The 23341-nt window shown below is 36.8% G+C and overlaps 3 protein-coding genes across 3 annotated transcripts; all 3 read left to right on the plus strand.

Moving 5' to 3' along the window:
* Positions 1–12365: 12365 nt before the first annotated feature.
* LOC126587624 (GDSL esterase/lipase At1g29670-like) lies at positions 12366–18330 on the plus strand. The gene is made up of 4 exons (XM_050252708.1): positions 12366–12873; positions 14515–14751; positions 17184–17436; positions 17803–18330. Exons 1-4 carry the CDS (start codon positions 12418–12420, stop codon positions 18039–18041), a joined length of 1185 nt encoding a protein of 394 aa, XP_050108665.1. The 5' UTR covers positions 12366–12417; the 3' UTR covers positions 18042–18330.
* Positions 18331–20897: 2567 nt separating this feature from the next.
* On the plus strand, positions 20898–21390 carry LOC126587537 (protein DOG1-like 4). Its single transcript, XM_050252612.1, has 2 exons — positions 20898–20917; positions 21030–21390. Exons 1-2 carry the CDS (start codon positions 20898–20900, stop codon positions 21388–21390), a joined length of 381 nt encoding a protein of 126 aa, XP_050108569.1.
* On the plus strand, positions 21266–21738 carry LOC126587627 (protein DOG1-like 4). Its single transcript, XM_050252710.1, has one exon. It carries the CDS (start codon positions 21394–21396, stop codon positions 21736–21738), a length of 345 nt encoding a protein of 114 aa, XP_050108667.1. The 5' UTR covers positions 21266–21393.
* The last annotated feature ends 1603 nt before the right edge of the window (positions 21739–23341 follow it).

Consider the following 23341-nt stretch of genomic DNA (forward strand, 5'->3'; position numbering starts at 1 on the left):
AAACCAACTTTGTAACCACCATCATGTGAAGTGACAATAAAATTAATATTTGAAGGTCACCTCTTTTATCCCTTTTATAATAAACAACCTTTTATTATAATCAGGTTAAATAGTAACTTACTGTTTAAAATAACAAATACCAAGCATGTCTTTCAATTTTTAAAGAGTAAAATTTAGAATTGGTACTCGAACTTTCACCTAAGTTTAGATTTGGGCCATGAACTAAAAATCTGTTATTAAAGTCCCTAAATTTAACAAAATGTGCGCTATTAGTCATTGCTGTTAAATTCCATCTAAAATTTAATTAGTTCGATAATGTGAGGAAACCATATGTTTGTACCATACTTGACCAATCCCAAAACTATCGAGCACCGGTCAACGTTATATCGTCAAGGACCCAGACGAGTTTCCCTCCAATCAGGAGGCCAATCACAGCGCGACACGTGTCGACATCAGAAGCCAATCATAGTGCGACACGTGTCAACATCAGAAGCCAATCATAACACGACATGTGTCAATGTCAGAACAAAGCTAGAAACTCTCTTCTATAAAAGGAGATCATTCTCCCATAATATTTCATAATTTCATTTGTACTAAATCATTCACTAGTACTCACTAAAGGAGAGCTTGAACCTATGTACTTGTGTAAACCTTTCACAATTAATGAGAACTCTTCTACTCCGTAGACATAGCCAATCTGGGTGAACCACGTACATCCTATGTTTGCTTCCTTGTCTCTATCCATTTACATACTTACCCACACTATTCACCGGAGCAATCTAGCGAAGGTCACAAACTTGACACTTTTTGTTGTACCAAAGTCCCTACTGATTTTGTGCATCAACATTTGGCGCCATCTGTGGGAAATCGCACTTATTCCTACTCTTTTCAGCTTTGTCAAGTTGGTTTTCACCATTGGTACACTCTCTTTTGACCAGGCATCCATCTCCAACATAGGGAGCGAAGGAAGCCATAGCATACATAACGACACCCTCATTGCGCCTAATGTAAGGCAACGAAAGAAGGAACGAAAGAAGTTTGCTCTTCAAGCTAAAGTCAAAGAGCTAGAGGCTCAAAACAACAAGATAGCAATGAAGAATGAGGTCTTCCAAAAGCAGTATGAGAAGTTCTTTGAGACGCTCTATGAGGCTAGGCATACAAACACACGAGTTCATCACCTCTGTGGAACTCAACCATCAACTGAGTGCCCCTCAATACGAAGGGTCACATGCCTTCGACATGGATATTCCTGACGATGAGCGAGCTATTCATCGAAATGTCAATCAACATGAGACTTCTTTCAACCCAACTGCTTCGACCCGAAGTATGAGAAGTGAAGAAAGACATCTTCTTACATATGGAATGGAAGGATCAAGAGCAGGTTACCATGGTTGTCGAGACTTCCTAAGATAGCGATGAAAAAATTCTATCCACATAGGCTCAAGGATCGAAGACCCAAGATTCATCGAAGGGCTCGGTCCTTTACCACAACGTAGGCCAACGCCTAATCCAAGAAAGGAATCACATGCCTTGAAGGGACAAGAAGGTGAAGGAGACTCGGAGGACTTCCAAACGACATGTCTAGAAAGCCAGAATGGTGAATCTAAGAATAAGCCACATCCCTTTAACCAAACTACTATACTTCCAAGGGATGAGGAAAACTTACAAATGAGAGTTCTAATGATGCATGACTCCACTCAGGACCTTATTATCCTGCATCTCATTGCAGAGGTGATCAGGTTAAAGGCCGAGCGTCATGTCCAAATCCTTTGCTGGGATCAACCAAAGTCCGGCCCTCTGACAAAGAGAATCATTAGCATCCCTCTACAAAGAGAAACAAAACAGAAAATTGGTTTACAACTCTATACTGGAAGGGAGGACCCGATTGAACACCTTAACCTCTTTGAGTCCACCATGGCATATCAGATGCACACTGACGAAGAGCGATGTCTTCTCTTCCCTTCCACCCTCTCTGGTGGAGCTCTAAACTAATGACTTGTACACTATTTGCCAGAAGTCGGACGAGTCATTAAGAGAGTATGTCGGCCGCTTCAGCCATGAGTATTCTTGCTGCGCTGAGGCAGATGACAAAACCGCCCTCAAAGCCTTCACGGCAGGCCTACGTGATTGTTTCTTCAAGTACATGATCAATGCCAACACTTGGAAGACTTACTCTGAGGTGATGGCACAGACTTACAACCACGCATCCGCCGAAGCAAGGACATACCAAGGGAACCCCCATATGGTTAACCCCTATCAACAAGTGGGAAGTGGAAGTCAAGTTCTACCAAGTGAGGAGATCTTGGCTATTCAGACACTTATTGCATCATCTCCTGCCTCATTTAGCTACTCGCTAAGTCACCAAACGTATTTGTCTCTTGGTAAGAGGAATGATTTTTATTCTCAGCAAGCCTATTATAACAAGAAGGATAAAAGTTCGTATCAAGACAACCAGGGGTGAACGTACCGTCGACTATTATGACTATGGGGCCAAGCCTTACTATTTCAATGGGGAGGATTAGGTACTAAAGGAAATGCTATTATAAGAAGGCGAGCACATTACAAATGTTTTGACCCTCAACTGCTTGAGATCTTTGTCACACAAGCCATTCGGCAAATATTTAAAAAGAGGGAATTCAGACAACTTCTTCGGAATCTTTTGCATTCCTAGCACTGGAACACTTGGTCTACACTGACCTACTTTTATACTCCAACTCAAAGCTTCAACATGCGTACTTTGACACAAAGTATGTGATACTAAGTGTTACAACCAACATGGTTCACATATCAAAAGCATGGATCCCTTTATGCATAGCAAAACATTCATAAGCATCACTCATATCAATCAACATAAACATCATACATTCCAACACATTCATACATAAACATCTACATTCCAACACATTCATACATAAACATCATACATTCCAACACATCCATACATAAGCCAACTGTGCTTCGAAAGGGTTCAACACACTTTGTGTCATTCGACACTTGCTACAATGTGCCTCGACACCTTGCCCTTATTCTCACCAACTAAGTGATGAAGGAACTCACCTTCGTGCCACCAACTAGGTGATGAAATGTACAACCCGTACTCTCCTTCATGCCACCAACCAGGTGATAAAATGTACAACCGTACTCTAATATTATTTGGCAACTTGCCACTCTTATCACCAACTAGGTGAAGAAGCAACTTACCTTTGTGCCACCAACCAGGTGATGATACTCTAATATTATTTGGCAACTTGCCACTCTTATCACCAACCAAGTGAATAAGGAACTCATCTTCATGCGACTAACCAGATGATGAAATGTACAACTCGTACTCTAATATTATTTGGCAACTTGCCACTCTTATCACCAATCAGGTGAAGAAGGAACTCATCTTCATGCCACCAACCAGGTGATGAAATGTACAACCCGTACTCTCCTTCATGCCACCAACCAGGTGATGAAATGTGAAGAAGGAACTCATCTTCGTGCCACCAACCAGGTGATGAAATGTGATGAAAGGTGATGAAGGCACTCAACTTCGTACCACTAACCAAGTGATGAAAGCAACCCACCATTCATTCCACCAACCAGAAGACGAGTGGTACAACTTGTACATGTGAACTCCTAGCATTCACAAATAATCAAAAACCCTAAAGCTTTTCAACTCAACTAGGGGAGCACTTATGCCTAACAAGAGCTATAGTCACCAACAAAGTCTTATTGCAAGCCAACAATGGCTTCAGTGCATGGTATATGAAGATCAAGCTCTTCAGCATTCTTACATCTGCTTCAGACATTTCTCATCTGTAACAATGCAAACACCACAACTCATAGAAAGTTTCACACACTCTTGATCAAGACTGTTCGAAGCAAATTCAATTTATATGGTTCATCCAAACCTTTGACTATTACAAGGTATGGCTTGCATCACAATTTCTTGCTCAATAGTGTGGAAGCAAAATTTGTATACGTTGTCTCTCCCACATTTTCAAATTTCTAGTTTTCCCAAATGAAAAAAGAAAAAAAAAGAAAAAAAAGAGGAAATTGGGAAATTCAACAAAGTTTTATCAATGGATGACAACTACAAATTTTCAAAAGCTTCACACACTCTTGATCAAGACAGTGTGAAGCAAAACCAATATATGGTACCAACAAGAGCTTCATCAAAAGAGTTCAACCACAATTCTCAAAAGCTTCACACACTCTTGATCAAGACAGTGTGAAGCCAAAACAAATTACAAGAGCTTCATCAATGAAAGGCAACCACAATTCTCAAAAGCTTCACACGCTATTGATCAAGACAGTGTGAAGCAAAACCAATTTATGGTGCCAACAAAAGCTTCATTAATGGAGGGCAACTACAATTCTCAAAAGCTTCACACATTCTTGATCAAGACAGTTTGAAGCAAAACCAATTTATGGTGCCAACAAAAGCTTCATCAAAGGAGTTCAACCACAATTCTCAAAAGCTTCACACACTCTTGATCAATACTGTATGAAGCAAAACCAATTTATGGTGCCAACAAAAGCTTCATCAATGGAAGGCAACTACAATTCTTAAAAGCTTCACACATTCTTGATCAAGACAGTGTGAAGCAAAACCAATTTATGGTGCCAACAAAAGCTTTAACACCAAAACTTCACCTATAAAGCTTCACCTACAAAGCTTCACCTACAAAGCTTCAACATCAAAGATTCACCTACAAAGCTTCAACTCAAAAGCTTCACCTATAAAGCTTCACCTACAAAGCTTCAACACCAAAGCTTCACCTATAAAGCTTCACCTACAAAGCTTCACCTACAAAGCTTCAACTCCAAAGCTTCACCTCAAAGCTTCAACACAAAAACTTCACCTACAAAGCTTCAACACAAAAGCTTCACCTACAAAGCTTCAACTCCAAAGCTTCACCTACAAAAGTTTCAACTCCAAAGCTTCACCTACAAAGCTTCAACACAAAAGCTTCACCTACAAAGCTTCAACTCCAAAGTTTCACCTACAAAGCTTTAACACAAAAGCATCACCTACAAAGCTTCAACTCCAAAACTTCACATACAAAGCTTCAACACCAAAGCTTCAACTACAAATGCCAAAAGCTTCACACACTCTTGATCAAGAGAGTGTAAAGCAAAATCAATTCATGGTACCCAACAAAGCTTCAACCTCACATCTTCACATACAAAGCTTCACTATAAAGCTTAATATATATATATATATATATATATATTTCGGAAATTCGAAAATTCGAAAACAAAAAAAATAGGCCTAGGCCTCCGCTTCTTTGCGCCTAACAACTTTCATAACAAATATATATGAAGGAGGAGTTTTGGGCTACCACTTAGAAAGGAAAATGGTGAAGTTTTGTTACTTTGGAAACTTGGCTACTAGCAAGACACCTCTTTCATCAACTCCCTCGACTGGAGACTTGGGGCACTTCTACCATATGCTTCTACACCTCGATACTTGGAAGGTTCACGACTACTCAGTGACTTGGATCTTTCAAGTCTCCAACCGAGAAGTTTTCCTCACTCGGGAAATTAAGGGAGCACTACCTCAACCTACATTCTTTACTCACAAAGCTTCAACATATAAGCTTCAACAAAAGAAAAAATTCAAAGAACTTAGTGAAAAAGGCTTTGGTGTATTTAACACAATATGTTGAAATGAAGCAAAACTTATTTATTGATATCTCTGATAAGTTACAAATATGTGCATATACATGAATCAAAATAAACAAACAAGAAGGAGCCTTCACAAAGGTTGCTCAGGAGAAGTCTCAACAGTCGGCAGAGCCCCAGAAAGAGAAGGCAACAAAGGGTGATCATTCGGAGCCTCAGTACTGGGCAGAAACCCAGAAGGAGGAGGCACCGAAGGTTGATCATTTGGTGTTTCATTACGCGGTACAGGCCCAGAAGATGAAGGCAATAAATGTCTTTGGAACAAACCCATAAACCTTTGATGATCAAGTAAAATCTGACCATCAGATTCCTGCAGCTGGTCAAGCTTCCTTTTCATGTTTGTAGCATAGCTATGTGCAAGTCTGTGCAACTGTTTATTCTCATGCTTAAGCCCTCTAATCTCCTGTTTGAGACTTATCACTTCAGCCGCCAATGATTTAACTTGGCGGGTTCGAGAAAATAGGTTAACAGAAAAAGTATCCCATATCATCAAGGTCGAACGCACTCTTGATTTGATGGACTTGTTTTGACCCTCAAATTCTTGAGTTGGCCTTATACTCTAGAGGAAACCAGAAAACCCTCCAGCCCAGTTCAAGAATAAGCATGTGGAAAGTTACTTATTCAAAAGCAAAAGTATCTCATATCATCTCTTCTCCTTTTTCTTCTCTTTATCCTTCTTGCTACCTGTCATATAAGGAGAATGAGAACAATTAGCCGAAACTCGAAATCAAACTTCTGATCTGGGACTGATTGCTTGGAGCTATGATCGCTTACCTTGTCTGTCACCTTTTTCGGCAGATCTCCTAGCTCGGCGACTTGGGGGACTTCTACTACATGGTTTGTATCGCACTTGACCAAGCCTAAAACTACAAGTAAGCTTCAAGTGAAATTGATACATTACCTTGTGCATCTCCACCGGTTAAAGATACCATCCCTGGATGAAGGAAAAGTACTTCCAGAGAAGATGCCACATCTACCTATGAGACAGATAAGGCAAGTGAAAATGATACCACACTTCAGTACTTAGAAGTTTCGTGATTACTCAGCGGCTTGGATCTTGCAAGTCCCCAACCGATGAGCTTCCCTCATTTGGGAACTTAGGGGAGCATTGTTTGTACCATACTTGATCAATCTCAAAACTACCAAGCACTGGTCAACGTTATACTGTCAAGGACCCAAAAGAGTTTCCCTCCAACCAGGAGGGTAATCACAGTGCGACACGTGTCGACATCAGAAGCCAATCATAGCGCGACACGTGTCAACATCAGAAGCTAATCACAACACGACATGTGTCAATGTCAGAACAAAGCTAGAAACTCTCTTCTAGAAAAGGAGATCATTCTCCCATAATATTTCCTAATGTCATTTGTACTAAATCATTCACTAGTACTCACTAAATGAGAGCTTAAACCTATGTACTTGTGTAAACCCTTCACAATTAATGAGAAGTCCTCTACTCCGTAGACGTAGCCAATCTGGGTGAACAACGTACATCCTCTGTTTGCTTCCCTGTCTATATCCATTTACATACTTATCCACACTAGTGACCAGAGCAATCTAGTGAAGGTCACAAACTTGACACTTTCTATTATACCAAAGTCACCACTGATTTTGTGCATCAACACCATATATATTCAATGTTGAGAATTGCTAAGGAGACTCTCAAAAAAGGGACTTTTCGTCACCTCATGTTTTTGTTGGAAAATTTAATAATAATATTGTTATATTAAATTTATTAATTGAATGGAAATTAGAAGTGGAGCTTTTTGGTAGAAATATGTGTCTCTACTCAAATGAAAAGTTGCAACTTTTGACTCTTCATGAATAATCACATGTTTTCCAAAGACGTATCTCACATTCTATAAATAGGGAAGCCCCCTATAATCATTATAGAACTTTTCATTGTTTACATAATCATACATAGAGTGCACTAAATATTAGAAAGTCTCATTGAGTCCATATGAGAGAGTTTTCAACACAATCGTGGTTCATGGAGCCTTGTGATTTAGAATGCTACTATTATAAGGATGTGGTTGTTATATCTTGGGAGACATGAGCTGATCAAACATGAGCACCGTAATGAGGCGTAAACTTGTCTTAAGGACAAAGTGTCCAACACTTGCCTCAACCATATTTTCTAGGTTTTTCTAATCTCTTATATCATGTTCATTTAATATTAGTTACTCATGTGCATGCATTATTGTGATATATAATTGCATGAATTATTTCTTGATTTTCTATGTGATTTATTATAGTAATTAGACCCTAATTTTTCCAACAGTTTTTGGCAATTTTTTTTTTGAACAAATGATATTAAGTAAAACTAATGAAAATGGCTTGAAAAGTTTTAGTTTTAATAAAAAAAATCATGTTATAAGTTTTGTTTAATGATTAGTATAAGGCTCATATTAAAGTAGCCCGACTTAAAATGACCTAACTATAATAAATTATGATTTGTCGATTTTACCCTAACTTTTTTATGTTGAGTTCCAAATTTTCGTCGTTAATGGAGTTCATCGTTGTTTTGCATACCTTCTTCCTTTTCTTTGAAACAAAAATATAGATCCTCATGCTATTTAATTTATATTTTGTATTATTTTGTTGAAACGTGATCGTCATTATTATTCATAAAGTATTCGAGGTGCTGTTTTTCAATTTTTTCTTCATTAGTGGAGTTCATCATTTGGTTCTCCAGAAAATAAATTTGAGATCTACATGTTATTCAATAATAATGACGGGTCACTGTTTCTGGATTTTAAGTAACACTGTTTCTGGAATCTAAGTCACTGTTTATGGATCCAAATGAAATAGACACACTATTTCTTAAATGTAAGCTAGAAAAGAAATAGTGAAATTTATTGTATTTGGATTCAAAGCAAAATAAACATCTTGTTTCTTAAATATAATCAACTGATGCATGAAAGAAAAGAAACAATCAAAGGTTAAAACATAGACTATTTTTGGAATCTAAGTCACTGTTTCTAAAATTTAAGTCACTGTTTCTAGATTTTGGTTCTTTTCTTTCCAGATACAGTTTTTGTTTGTGCACAGAAAAAACAAACACTGTATTTGATTTTTTTTTCCAGAAAGTGTCATGTTTTGGGTTCTCCAGAAACAGTTTTATATTTTGGTTCTTTTTTTTTTTCCTATTTACAGACGCCTGACATGTGCATACATCACCTGGACCGTAGGTCCTTATTGGATCTGATTGGAATAAAATACTAACACTATAAATTGTTCGTGGTGCAGATAAGAGGATGAGGACGATGACGAGGAAAATGAGGATAAGGGCACGAAAAAGGTGGACAATAGTTTTAGATGGTTTTTTTTATTAAACTTTGAGTCATTTTGGTTAAATAACATTTTAGGATGGTTTTGGTTAAATATTTGTTGGCCCAAGCCCTTTTCATTAAAGCTCCCATGATATTATCTACATTAAGGGGAACTCGGTCGGGCTTAACCTCACAATGGGCTAGCAATAATGTGGTTCAAATTTGCTTTTGGTGAGAATTGAACCTAAGACTTTTCACTTACAAGTGAAGAGGAATAATGTTGGCATAGGAATTTGCAAAAAACCATGAGGTGTCGTAGAGTTCATGAAGAGTCCCACTTTAAAAAAGTCTCCAAATGCGAGTTTGAACCATATTATTGCTAGCCCATTGTGAGACTAAGCCCAACCCATCCTCCCCTTAATGTAGATAATATCATTTGTTCAAAACAAAAACAAAAATTTCCGCATTTCTCTTCAATATTTAGTAACCCACAACTACCTACCTTGGTTTTGTCGCTTCACTATGTTTTCATTAAATATGTCTGATTATTGGTTATTTAAAAAAAATACTATTTAGAATAATCGGTCACGTAAAATAACACAATAAGTAATGCATGTATCAACTTTTAACTTTTTGTTGAACTGCAGTAGGCTAAATCTCTTTAAAAGCAAGATATCCGCACCCCAGTCTAATTGTCTATGTAATATCATAATTTCCTTATAATTTTCCCAACACTAAATGTCATTCCCGTTCAGGGTGCTAAACTTATTTTTGTTGTTTTCAGTTTATACTCTTTAGGTCAGATGATTTGAGTTCTTAGCATTTTAACCACATGCATATGCTATTTGTAGAAGAATATAACTTTGGTGATGTATGACTGCATCCAATCTCTAAAACCACCTACTTATCTTGTGAACAAATCAAGTCAAACGCAGCACATCTCTTGATTCAAGAGAAAAATAATTACGAGATTTTGCAGTTACATCCAACTATAAAGAGAGATATCAAGCCATACGCAATTTGCACATGGGTATATGCATTGTCCATCATAGTCCGACAACTCTTGGGCGCCTTTGACAAAGCCATTTGCGACAGGATATGTGGCCCTCCAATTTAATTAGCTCAGACATCACCTTCTTGGTTAATGCAACTGCTACTTTGAGCTTGATTTTTTTTGAGCTTTTGTTGCACGACAAGTCGTCTTTCATCACCTGCCTCAAGTTTGCCTGACTTCGTTCTCACATGGATTTGCTACCTGAGTGGCTGTAGTACTTAAAGAATGCCACTGAAATTCCAAGCATAGCATGACTTTGGATCTATGCACCAAATTATACGGAATGCATCCAGTGGACGTGCGAACAATTGTCGTATAAGCATATGGTCCAGTTTGGTGGACTAGATGGAATAGGTTGTGATCAATTAAAATGGACTTGAGTTTGGTCCATTGTTTGTTATGTCAAAATATGAGATGAACAAGACTAGACATGATGGATTGTGAATCTATAATAGAATGGGTTATGTAACCTATCCTTATACATAGGTTACAAGTCTTGTCTTACAAGTCTCTCCCAATCCAATCTTATCTCTAACGCTCAATCTCATCTAGCCTATCAAACAGACCCTAGTATTTTGGAAAGGTGCTCATACTATTCTCTTTTGTTTTTTGTCACCATCTTCCAGTATCGGCTAATTGAGGGCCCTCCAACAATGAAGTCAATAAACAAGTATTATAATTCAGCAGTGGGCTTGAAAGCATAAGTATTTAGTATCTTTGATATGAAGACTAAGAAGGATATTTTTTTGTTTTTTGAACATACGATATTATCTACACTAAAGGAACGGTGGTGTGGATTAAACCTTACAATAAGCTAGTAATAATGTAGTTCAAATTCGTCTTTGCCACGAATCAAACCTAAGACCTCTCATTTATCAGTGAAGTTTATCAGTGAAGAGAAGAGAAATACTACTAGACTGTAATATTAAGTGGCCACTAACAGAGTTATTTCTATATACTAATTCATGGAAAGCCTTTGGGAGGATAGTAATCCTCGATAAACTACGAAAATCCTAGAGAAAATACAGGGATGGATTTTATTTTCTTTGCTTGTGGTGCATCCTAATCCCATTAAACCTTAAAATCTCAAGTTACTCGGGATTAATTCCTAATTAGAGTTCAACTAGGTTTTCCATCTTTATGGGACAAGAAATCCTCCTTGACGAGATTAGTCCCGCCTACCTTTGGAGCACGTTGACCGGGCCCAACTGTCTGCTCCGGTGAGCCTAGTCCGACTTTGCATACACATTCAGGTATCGTTTGGTATGCAAACGGGACGGGACGCAACGGAATGGGACGGGATAGGACAGGATGGAACGAAGAGGGAGCAAAGATGCCCTCAGATGGAAACAAGGAGGATGAAGAAGGAGACGGAGAGGTTATAATTTTGTGTTCCACGGATGTGGAACGAGTCGTTCCAGGGGGTGAGGTGGAACGAAAATTCATCCAAAATTCGTCCCGTGGAACAGCGCATTCCACTCGTTTTAGGCGCACCAAACGTGAGACGGAACGCCTTGTCCCACTCCGTTCTGTCCCGTCCCACGTACCAAACGGTACAAGGAATTCTAGCCACGTCGAATGCCACGTGTTACCGTCCAAAGATCTATAGTCTTTATTAAGGTTGAGGTATTTTTTGACTCACTTGCCAAGTTAGACATTAGTAATATCTGTGCACCAACTTGAGAATAAGCATTGTGAGTCCAACTTAAAATAGGAATATAATCATGTTTTTATTTCATATTGTAAATGGATAATGAGTTATTGTTATCTTTATCTACAAAAGGGTATATATCTCTATAAATATGAGCCATCACAAGAAAAATAATACAACAAAATCATATTCCCATAATCTCTACTCTTATTTTTTCAACAAAGGGTGATGCAAGAGATGTCATCTACTTAAACCATCTTTTATAAAGTGTAAACCACATGATGTGAAGATTGATAGTTGAAATTCTTTTTTAATGATTTAAAGAAACCATCAACTGTCATATTATGTATTAATCAAAAAATGGTTTCCTTAGCATGTTTCTTTAACAAAAGCCCAAAGTGATTGATCTTCATATACGTGTAATAATATAAAGCATGAGTTATAATATCGACGAATTAACCCATAAAGACTAAAATGTCAATTCTGGTACTATTCAATTTACCATTTATATTGTTATTTTTATTAAAACTTTAATTTTTTAAGTCATTTTCATTAATTTTTTTTTTTAATAACGATATCGCCTTACATCGTTTGCTTTATAATTTCGGTCTTGGGCCCCATATTTTTCACCAAAAAGAGCACACATTGAATCCACTAATTGGAAGTAGTTGAATATGGATGTCATCGTTCATAATGCCTATTCTTATATATCATTCTTCAACCAACAAGGCAAATATCTAGACAACACCACCACCTTAAACTAAAATATGGCTGCAAATAAGTCTTCACGTTTGGGAGTAGTTTTCCTTTTAGGCCTCCCCCTCCTAGTCCTTGCTTGCTTCTTTCCCTGCAGTAGCTGCCACTGTGATGTCAGCGTAAACAAAAACACTGGTGATCACGACGGTGAGGCGGGGGCAGCTAGTGGAGGGATCAAAGGCATGTTTGTGTTTGGAAGCTCTTTGGTCGACAATGGCAACAACAACTTCCTCCCGGACTCACTGGCCAAAGCTGATTACTTGCCGTACGGAATCGATTTTCCTATCGGGCCTTCTGGGAGATTTACGAACGGGAAGAATGTTATCGACCTTCTCGGCGACCATCTCAAGCTTCCTTCCTTCGTTCCAGCATTTGCTGACCCCAAAACTAAAGGAACCAAAATCCTTCATGGCGTCAACTTTGCTTCTGGTGCTTCTGGTATTCTTGATGATACTGGTTCTTTAGCGGTGCGTATGCATGATAAACATAACCGTAATTTTTAATTTATTTCATCCTTATCGTCGTATCTATTTCCAATATATAGCTATCATCAAATTCTTTCTTGGCCTAATTGGATAAATGGTCCCCGTGGTCATAAGGTATTCGGATGATAGCCCCTGTGGTAAAAAAATTCGGATTTAAACCCCTGTGGTCTAAGTCTGTTAGGATTTAAACCCCTGTGGTCTAAATCTGTTAGGATTTAAACATTTCTGTTAAATAATGCTGATGTGGCTGCCACGTGGCTGCCAAATGGCTGCCACGTGGCAAAATAATAATTTTTAATTTTTTTTTAAAAAAAACCTGAATTAAAAAAAAAAAAAAAAAAAAAAAAAAAAACAAACAAACCGGATCTGCAAGAAGAAGAAGGAAGAGGGAGAGGGAGGAGGGCGCGAGGAGACGGCTCCGGCGAGGGGGGAGCTAGTCTCCGGCGGGAAGAAGAAGAAGAAGAAGAAGAAGAAGAAGAAGAAGAAGAAGAAGAAGAAGAAGAAGAAGAAGAAGTCGCGCAGGGAGACCGGCGGGAAGAAGAAGAAGAAGGAAGAAGGAGAGGGAGGAGGGTCGCGCGGGGAGAGGGCTCCGTCGGGGGGGGGGGAGCTGGTCTCCGGCGGGAAGAAGAAGAAGAAGAAGGAGAAGAAGTCCGGCGGGGTGGGGGAACGGGCGGAGGGCGGAGGGCGGAGGGCGGGGGGGATTTTCTGGGTTTCTGCGTTTTTTTTTTTTTTTTTTTTTTTTTTTTTTAATTCAGGTATTTTAAAAATTATTATTTTTGCCACGTGGCATATATGTGGCAACCACGTCAGCATTATTTAACCGAAGGGCATAAATCCTAACAGACTTAGACCACAGGGGTTTAAATCCGAATTTTTTTACCACAGGGGCTATCATCCGAATACCTGTTGACCACGGGGACCATTTATCCGATTAGGCCTTCTTTCTTTCTTGCCTTAATTATATCACTGTGAATCCGTGACACTGTGTTTGGACCATGGATTTTGAAGTTTTAAATCCTGAATTAGTTTGTAATAATAATACCATAAAAAGTAGATGATGGGACTTCGGAAATAACCAGATCCTGTGCATTTCATATGGCATTTTAAAAGTCTTTCGTTTGATGTATGTAGTGCATTTCTAGCGCTCTAGTTGTGATGTTTCCTTTTAACAATTCGGGCTAAAATTCTATCCATCCAAATATAGAGCAGGAATTAGGGTTTAGCCATTAATTTCTGCAACTATATCAAGTAGAAATATTGACTTGGATACGATATATGCCTGTACATTCACCATTTATTAGTAAGATACAGTATTCTCTTGTATATTTGACCGTTAGATGATGAATGTATTAGTAAATGCATGTATGTAAGAGGGTACCCATGACCTCTCATGCATGTGCTATTTCTAGTTCTATTTGATCATATACCTATGTTAATTTATTAATTGGACCAAAAGCAGAAGCTTACGGCTAACCTTAATTATTGAATACTGAATTTCTGGGAAAATGATGATATATATGATGGGTTTGGATGGCCTGAATTATTGAATACTGAATTTATGGGAAAATGATGATATATATGATGGGTTTAGATGGCATATAAATATTCATCATATATTTGCAGGGGCATGTGATAAATCTGAATCAGCAAATCAGAAACTTTGAGGAGGTAACGTTGCCAGAGTTGGAAGCGGAGCGAGGCCGGTGCACAACCTCTCTGTCACTTGACGACTACTTGTTTGTGGTGGGAACTGGCGGAAACGATTACTCATTCAACGACTTCCTGACCACCTCCACCCGCAACGTCACCCTTGAAACCTTCACTGCCAATCTCACTGCCTCTTTGTCCACACAACTAAAGGTGGATGCATTTAACTACTATATATATATATATATATCCATGTTATTCTCATATTATTTTATAGATATGCAATCAAATCAGACATAAAAAAAAAGTTTGGGAAATCGACTAAAATATTAAAATCAAATCTTAATTATTGAACTAATTAAAATTATTAGATCGATGATATAACGACAAAAAAATTAATAATATATATCAGATAACTACAACAGAAAAATGTTTATTTCAACACAGAATTTGAAAAATAATCATATTTATTAGCCAATTTCTCAAAACATTTCATCGTTTTATTGTTGCCAACTTGTATATATCTAGCGTTAACTTATTTTATTTTACAGAAAAATTTAATTATGCATGTTAGTGTACAAAAACATAAATGTATGTGCATGTAAGAGAGATTTTTCCATGTATTCGAAACACAATTTGGTACATGCACAAGTGATAATTTTGATTGTATTGTACTCTGAAGGTAGCCCCTTAAAGTAGTTGATCAAGGGACTTAGGCCCCTTTTTAATATTCTGAATACACATTTATAAAACAAGCATCATATTCGTGCACATTATTTATGTTCATGCTGACTAGCTAGCATTTGTTTAAGGGAACTTTAACGAAAAGCACCCGGTACTGTTCACTTTAATGAAAAATCACATTTTTACATTAAAAAGTCAATCCTGGTACTATTCACTTTACCCTTTATTTTGTCCTTATCATTAAAACTCAAAGTTTTCAAGCTCTTTTCATTAGTTTTCCTTTTATTTAATGCATTCAGTTCCAATGTATGCAGTTGGTCCAAGCTCCAAATAAAACGGGTCAGGTGTACGTGGTAAATAATCTGATAAGTAGTAGATGGTATGGTATTTATTGTATATGATATGTCTGTTTTCATTATTGTCGGGAAACAGCGACTGAGTCAAGAACAACCATCAGCATTCAACAACCACACCTCCCATATTTAATCTTTCAACCACGACAACCAGATATTTTTTTATGTACCCGAAATTTGGAAGAAAAGAAAATGACATTATACGAGCTTTATAAGTAGTAGATTATTTTTCGTATTGTCAATTTAATTTATATAGTAGAACTTCAACTTTCTTTCATCTCGTTTAATTACGGATGCATTGAAAAATCTCTCAACAACAAGGTCAAGAAAAACTCTCTTAAAATCTATAGATAGTATCCATGACATAAATTTGTCATGTATTTAATTAGTGTATAACATTAGTCTATTAAATAGTTGTCACGTGATGTCATCAGTTGCAAAGCAAATCTACAAAACCTTCTTGTTTGCAAGGCTCTTGAATGATTAGTATTACAATCTCTATATGTGTAGGACCATTTTCACGTATATTTAACATTTATATATGAATATGATGTGGGGTGGGGTGCAATCAGATAGACCAGTAATTGATAAATGTTGGAAGATATACCATATATAGACAAGCATAAAATTCATTAATCAAACCCAACTCATTCAAATTTTCTCTACCGCCACACCCTGACCCTATACATACAAGTAAAGGATGATATGAAGTAGACACGTTGAATTCAGTACGATGTGGAGGATTTCATTACTTGTAGAAGACTTATAACTTAAGTGATTAATAGTGTTTAGCTTTTACGTAGAATTAGTTTCTATGTCGAATCTTCCTTTTCTAATATTTGCTTATATAAAAGGAACTCTCATTACCAATTTTTTTTATTCATTGGGTATGGTTTTTGAGTGATTCACTAGGTATTATTCGTGAGCATGGTCTAAAATATCCACAATATCCCGATATTTCCATCGAAATTTTCATGTTTTTGGACTACCAATATTTCCAATATCATCGATATTTTAGACCTTGCTAAGTCACTCATGTATCTTACCATGCAATGTATAAAGTGTAAAATATTGTACTAATTCATTATATATAAATAATTATGGTGTGTTTAAACTTCTTTCATTGATTATTACATATTTTCTACACTCACAATGTTTGTCAGCTCACTATATAATCAACTTAAATCAGTTATATCTATCATGCAATGCATTTCCTTCCAATTTTTTGTGATAAACTAATAGATAATTAACTAAATAAACATCCTGCAAAGTTTCAATAAAAATTTCCAAGTTTTTCCTACAATTTCCGTGGTTTTTATTCAATTTTTATCGATATCGATAATATCCCGATATTTCCATCGAAATTTCCGTGTTTTTGGACTACCGATATTTCCGATATCATCGATATTTTATACCTTGTTTGTGAGTGATTGTACTTATTTGAAAAAAACAAATCGGCTGGTAACATTATTAATTTCATCACATCATGCAAAAAATTTCTTTTTTTTTTTCAGGAAAAAATAATATTTTTCTATATTCACAAGCTAGACAACAATTAAATATCTCAACAATTAATATATAGCTTGAAATATTTGGTGATGATTGCAGAAGTTGCACAGTTTAGGAGCTCGAAAGTTTGTGTTGATGTCAATAAATCCATTAGGGTGTAGTCCTGTGGTGAGGATGGGCCGACCAACACATAATGGTTGCATGCAGAAAATGAACCGGGCAGCTCATCTCTTCAATACTCACTTGAAGTCGTTGGTTGATGGTATGAGGGCAGAGATGCCGGGCTCCGCTCTTGTATTTGTTAACTCCTACAAGATCATTAGAGACATTATAAAAAATCCCATCTCCAAAGGTACGTAGAGATCTCTCTTCTTAACATTCATTCACCTATCCATCTGAAGTCTTGTCTTCGAAGTAAAATTACGTGATCAACATATGTTAGATACACAAACACTCTTTTGGCCCACCTTATGGCCAATCTTAATAAATTAGCATATAAATGATGTTCTTAGCATCCATCCCATTTTATTGTAGCAAAAACGAGAGGATAAGGCTGCTGTAGGGAATCTGTATGATGGTCCTTTACATATATTCCGTTTTTGCTACGGTAAAACAAGATTTTGATTGAAAGTTGCTCATAAACAATTAGGACAATTAGTACGTTTGTAAATCAAAAGCATGTAAATTATTTATAACAAAAAAATAATGAAATTTTCAGGATTCAAGGATGCTAGCACTACTTGTTGTGAAGTGGCATCAATAAATGAAGGAGGGAATGGAATTTTGTGCAAAAAGGGAGGCCAAGTGTGCGGAAACAGAAGCAGTCTTGTGTTCTTTGATGGCTTGCATCCAACGGAAGCTGTGAACGTTCAAATAGCAACCAAGGCCTTCGCCTCTTCCCTTAAAACTGAAGTTTATCCCACCAATATTGAGCGAATGACCACACGCAATATGTAGGGTTATCATCAGATCAGACCAGACTCTCCAGAACTTGTATGGTCTACTACGTGTGAAGTTGCTTGTGAATCTAGTAGGAACTTAAATAAATATGAGTCGAATGGCTCTGTAATATGCAGCTAGCTAGGTTGTTTTCTATTACGTTTCCAATAAATGTGTCGATAATATTATCAAATCTGACTATTTTAGTTAGTTTAGACTTCTTCTTGATGAATTAGAAACTCGTAGTTAATTGATAAATTGGCCCTAAGGTCTTATTTGGTATCAAGAATTGGATTTGAATGGATAATTAACTGTTTTCAAGGTATGTTCAAAATAGAAAAGAAAATTTTACGTCCAACTTGGAGGTAGGAGATCAATTACTTCTAAAGAAAAGTATTTCAATCCCCCCCCCCCCCCAAAATCGGAGGATTAGAAGGGATAAGTTTTCTTCATGTCCAATCCTCTTCTAATTCCCATAAAATGACAAATCATTCTCCTCTATGTACCTTCATTGATGCGGGAGGCAAGCCTCGAAAGAAGACAATTTGAAGACCACTACTATGCGGTGGGAATAGTATCTGTTGTTCATCAAATTTGACCCAGTTTCCATGACTTTCATTAGAGTTATATATCTCCGGAAAGCTCTGGAAGTCTATTACCAACGCAACCAACAGTGCGTCAATCAGAGTTTTCTATAGAAAATTATTAGAAAATACTGAAGGATGTGCGGTTGTGCGCGAAAATCTGCAAACGCCATTTCTTCCAAATAGAGAGGATATACCAGCATATTGCTCCCATGGATGACAATCAGGTATCAGTAATTAATCTGAGTCAAATATTATTGAAAAATAATTTGTGTTCTTCTCAAAGAGTTGTTGATTGGAATTTGCCTCCAATATATGATGAGTGTTCAGATGATGGATACTTGATGATTCCTACCAAAGAGGTAACTCCAAAAAAATTTGCTCAGGAAGTTACACCATCCACCACTATACGAGGAAGTCTTGAGCCAAGAGGAAATCTCAGGACTATAGTTTTTCATCATATTCCAATAAAAGAAGAAAAATCCTGGTTGGAAGATGATTTCAAATGTTTCAACCAGTACTACTTTGAAAATCTGGTTCGGTGCCATATGTGTTCACTCATTGTCTGCTCTTTTGAAGATATTATTGGTCCAAGTTGTTGATACTCAATTCTTTGGAGAGCTCAAAGAGTTGAAATCTTGGAGTCGAAAACCTAAATTCAAACAAAAATACAAAAAGGGTTCATACTCGAGGACGAGTTCTTTCCGAGAAGAGGAGTTTGATGCAGTCCACACAATTAATATGATCCATGTATTAAACATGTTGTTGGTGGCTTTTTTTCAGCTTTCAAAGTCATGTTCTAATAACATGTGTAGAAACTACAATCTTTAGTATTAAGATTTGTATCTTACCAATGTATTGTAATCTCCCTATTTAAAGGGATTCTTATGTACTAAAAAAATAAATCAATTAGTGAGTTATAATTAATCCAAGAAGTGAGTGAGTTTCCTCCTTAAATCAAGCGTTTGGCTTGGTCGTATCGAGTGAATCCACGATTAGTAACGTGAGTGATTCCGTTGCACTTGGTTGAGTGATTCTAAGGTTAATTATCCATTGTCTCCCATAGACTCCTTGGTTACATGCATCATTCATAATACATTAAGTTCAACGGTTATCAATTTCAATCTAATCCTCCACACCAAACGAGCCCTATGTCAAGTTGGTTTTGTCTCTCACTTGTATTATGTAAATATTTGGGATGACCGTTTGCTCTTAGAAAATTGAAATCCAACCATACTAAATCGACTGTCGGATTTGATCTGTCAAATATCTATTTATTTTTATTTTATACTAATTGGATGGGAAGAGAGTATTAATGTAGAAATATAGAATTGGTTCATTTCATTCATAGGGTTAAACTCTATATATACACATCACAAGCTTTGTGACTCACGGAATATAATTCCTTGGAAAGTAAGAAAATCTAATTTGAATATAAGTATAATATATACTTGTGGAATCCTAGCTAAAGGTTTACATTCTATCATGCCCCCCTAAAACTTGGTGACATCCAATCGACAAATTTGGCCAATAAAATATGAAGTCAATTTTACGAATCCCTTTGGTGGGAGCGGCCATCTTTATGCGCTCACGTACAAAGTTATAATTTAGTTTATTATGTTTTGTGAGAGCATGAAATACTAATTAAATTAGCAGTCATATCGATTCGAAAGGATGACGAAGCTAACGCTACAAGTAAAATAGCCGAATTTTTTTAGCACAAATATGGGCTAAGGTACAATACTCATATTTTGCCTTGGAACATGTGACAATAAGTTACTTAGTAAAGCTCCAAGAGATCAAGTTCAACCCAAGAAAACTTAAAAACCCCAAAGTGGAAGATTTTATGAACTTCATTCTCGGATTGAGGAGAAAGCGAGTTGTCTTACTCTATTCTTGTGAAGTGACAAATTTTTTTTTTTTTTGGTCAAATAATAGATTTTGTTAGATTTGTTAACGGGGTTCGAACTCACGTCCTCATCCAAGGGTTTAATTTCTTTTCGACCACTGTGGTAAAAGGCTACTTGGGACAAAATATTTCAATACTAGGATTGTTTCAATTAACATTTCATGCTTCAGAGGATAGGTCTATAACTTACCGATAAATTATAGCAAATGATATTGATCTTAAATAGGAAAATTGCTTTTACTAACCTTAGTTGAAGAAAGATAATTGTTCTGCCAATTTTAATGCTTTTAAATTTTCTTGTGCTTAAAAGTGTACTTCCCATTCTATTTGGACTAAGCCACAAATTATGAGTGAATACAATTATAAGGCCTAATTGGATAAATGGTCTTCATGGTCATAAGGTATTCAGAAGATAGCTCTTGTGGTAAAAAAAATCGGATTTAAACCCCTGTGATCTAAGTCTGCTAGGATTTATACTCAAAATTAGAACTTCTGTCATTCCTCCGTTAGTAGCTTGCAGGTGGAGCAAAGTTTCTATGTGTTTTTCGAGAAGTGGGTTTTTCAGCTCAAGCAGCTCCAGCAGCAACTTCTCAAGTTGTCGGACGAGACGCGACAGAACGAGGCGGAGCTTCGGGCTTTGGTGTCGAAAGCCACCAACCTTCACAAGGAGTATTACACCGTGAAGTGGGCTGCTGCTCGGGATGATGTCCTAGCCTTCTTTTGCCCTATTTGGTCAAGCCCTTTAGAGAATGCGTATTCTTGGGTCACCGGGTGGAAGCCATCAATGTTGTTCCAGCTCGTCGAGTCGCTGAAGACGACGAGGCTGGTTTCCATGTCGGGGGAGCATGTGAGGAAGGTTGAGCAGCTGAGGTAGAAGATGAGGTACGAGGAAGATAAGGTGGATAGGGAAATGGAGAGGCAGCAGGTGGCGATGGCGGACAGGAGGATGGTGGAATTAGCCCGACTGGCGACCCGAGCGAGGAACGGGGAAGCGACGGTGGAGCTGGCAGGGCTGGTGAGTGTGGCGATGAAGGTGATGCTGAATGGGTTTGAGGGGGTGATGAAGGCGGCGGATTGTGTGAGGCTCAAGACATTGAAGGGGTTGTTGGATTTGCTGAGTCCATTGCAGAGTGTGAAGTTCTTGGCTGCTACTTTCATGGTGCAGATTAAGTTGAGGGAATGGGGAAGAAGAAATGTGACCAAAATCAACTGTTGTCCTTGACCAAAACATCTAAACCTAACGAAGGAACGGCAGAAATTCTAATTTCGGACATAAATTCTAACAGACTTAGATCACAGTTGTTTAAATTCGATTTTTTTTTACCACATAGATTATCTTTCGAATACCTTATAACCATGGGGACTATAATTATAAGCATAAGAACATTTATATTTGGATAAGGATTGTCTGCCCTCCTAGTTGTGGTGCCCTTCCATGCCCTCCTATTTTGTGCGGTCACGGTTAAACCACGTCAATATTTTATATTAATTTTTTAATGAGATAATAAGATAAAAAATAATAAAAATATAAAATATTGACGTGGTTTAACCGTGATCGCACAAAATAGAAGGACATGGAAGGACACCACAACTAGGAGGGCAGACAACCCTTGTCCTTTATATTTTGTCTCCATTGCACTTGACGCACATGTCACTGGTGTCAGTGCTAGAAATTGTCACTGGTTGCAGTCATTGTGGACCCATTTTTTTTTTTTTTGGTCGTCGGAAAATATTAAAGTCATGATTGAAAAACATAATGCATGCAACTTTTTCATCTTCAATTACATTTTGTTATGAGTATTGATTTTTAACATGTATACACAATAACCACTTAGTATTACAGCCTAATGATATTTCTCTTCACTTGTAAATGATAGATCTTAGGTACGATTCGCGCTAAAGGCGAACCATATTATTATGGCAAGCTCACTGTAAGGCTTAGCCTATTCCCTCACCCCTTAGTGTAGATTTTATTGTTTGTTCAAATAAAAAACATGTATACACAATAAAATTGGACAAATTATGAGAAAGTTCATTACTTAAAGATCCCTAAAACAAAATGTTCTTATTATTATTGAATTAATAAAAAAAAACTTTGAATGAGTTTTGACTGTAAGATTGTTAAAAGATGGCAAGTTTAGAAGAAAAGGGATTAAGAGAGAAGACAGACCCAAAAATAAAATCTTAAAATTATGAATAAAAAAAACTAATGAAAAGTCCAAAAAAAACTTTAGTTTTAATGAAAAATGACAAATAAATATGTAGTGAATAGTATCAGGAAAAAGTAAAAATGTGGTTTTTCGTTAAAATTGAACACTACTTGGAATGTTTCGTTAAAACTCCTTTGAAAAAACCATATATATAGTATCCCAAAATCTAATTATAAATAAGAACTTTTTTTTTTTTAGAGATATCTTTACACTTAAGGGAGGGGGAGTTTGGCTAAACCACATAATAGGCAACATAATTTGGTATCAAATTCACCATCCACGAGATTCGAACCTAAAACCTCTTACTTCAAAATAAAGATTAATACCACCAAATCTTAGTACTGAATAACAATTATAAATAAGAACTTAACCACTCATTTATAAAAAATAAAAAAACAAATAAAATAGTAAGATGTAAAAATTTCTAACACGTGAAAGAGCGTGAACGTGAAATTTGTGGTCGAGCTTTTTAACGTATTTTATATTGTAAGTAAGTTAAATTTAGTCCAGTCCATTTTTGAAATTTTAGGATCCTTCCCAAAACCAAGAAGTCAAAGATGAGTCGCATTTTTATTAAATAAAAAAAAAAGTCTTATTATGACTTACTCAAACCCT

This window comes from Malus sylvestris, chromosome 10 (genome assembly GCF_916048215.2).
Source record: "Malus sylvestris chromosome 10, drMalSylv7.2, whole genome shotgun sequence".
In the NCBI taxonomy this organism is placed as follows: domain Eukaryota; kingdom Viridiplantae; phylum Streptophyta; class Magnoliopsida; order Rosales; family Rosaceae; genus Malus; species Malus sylvestris.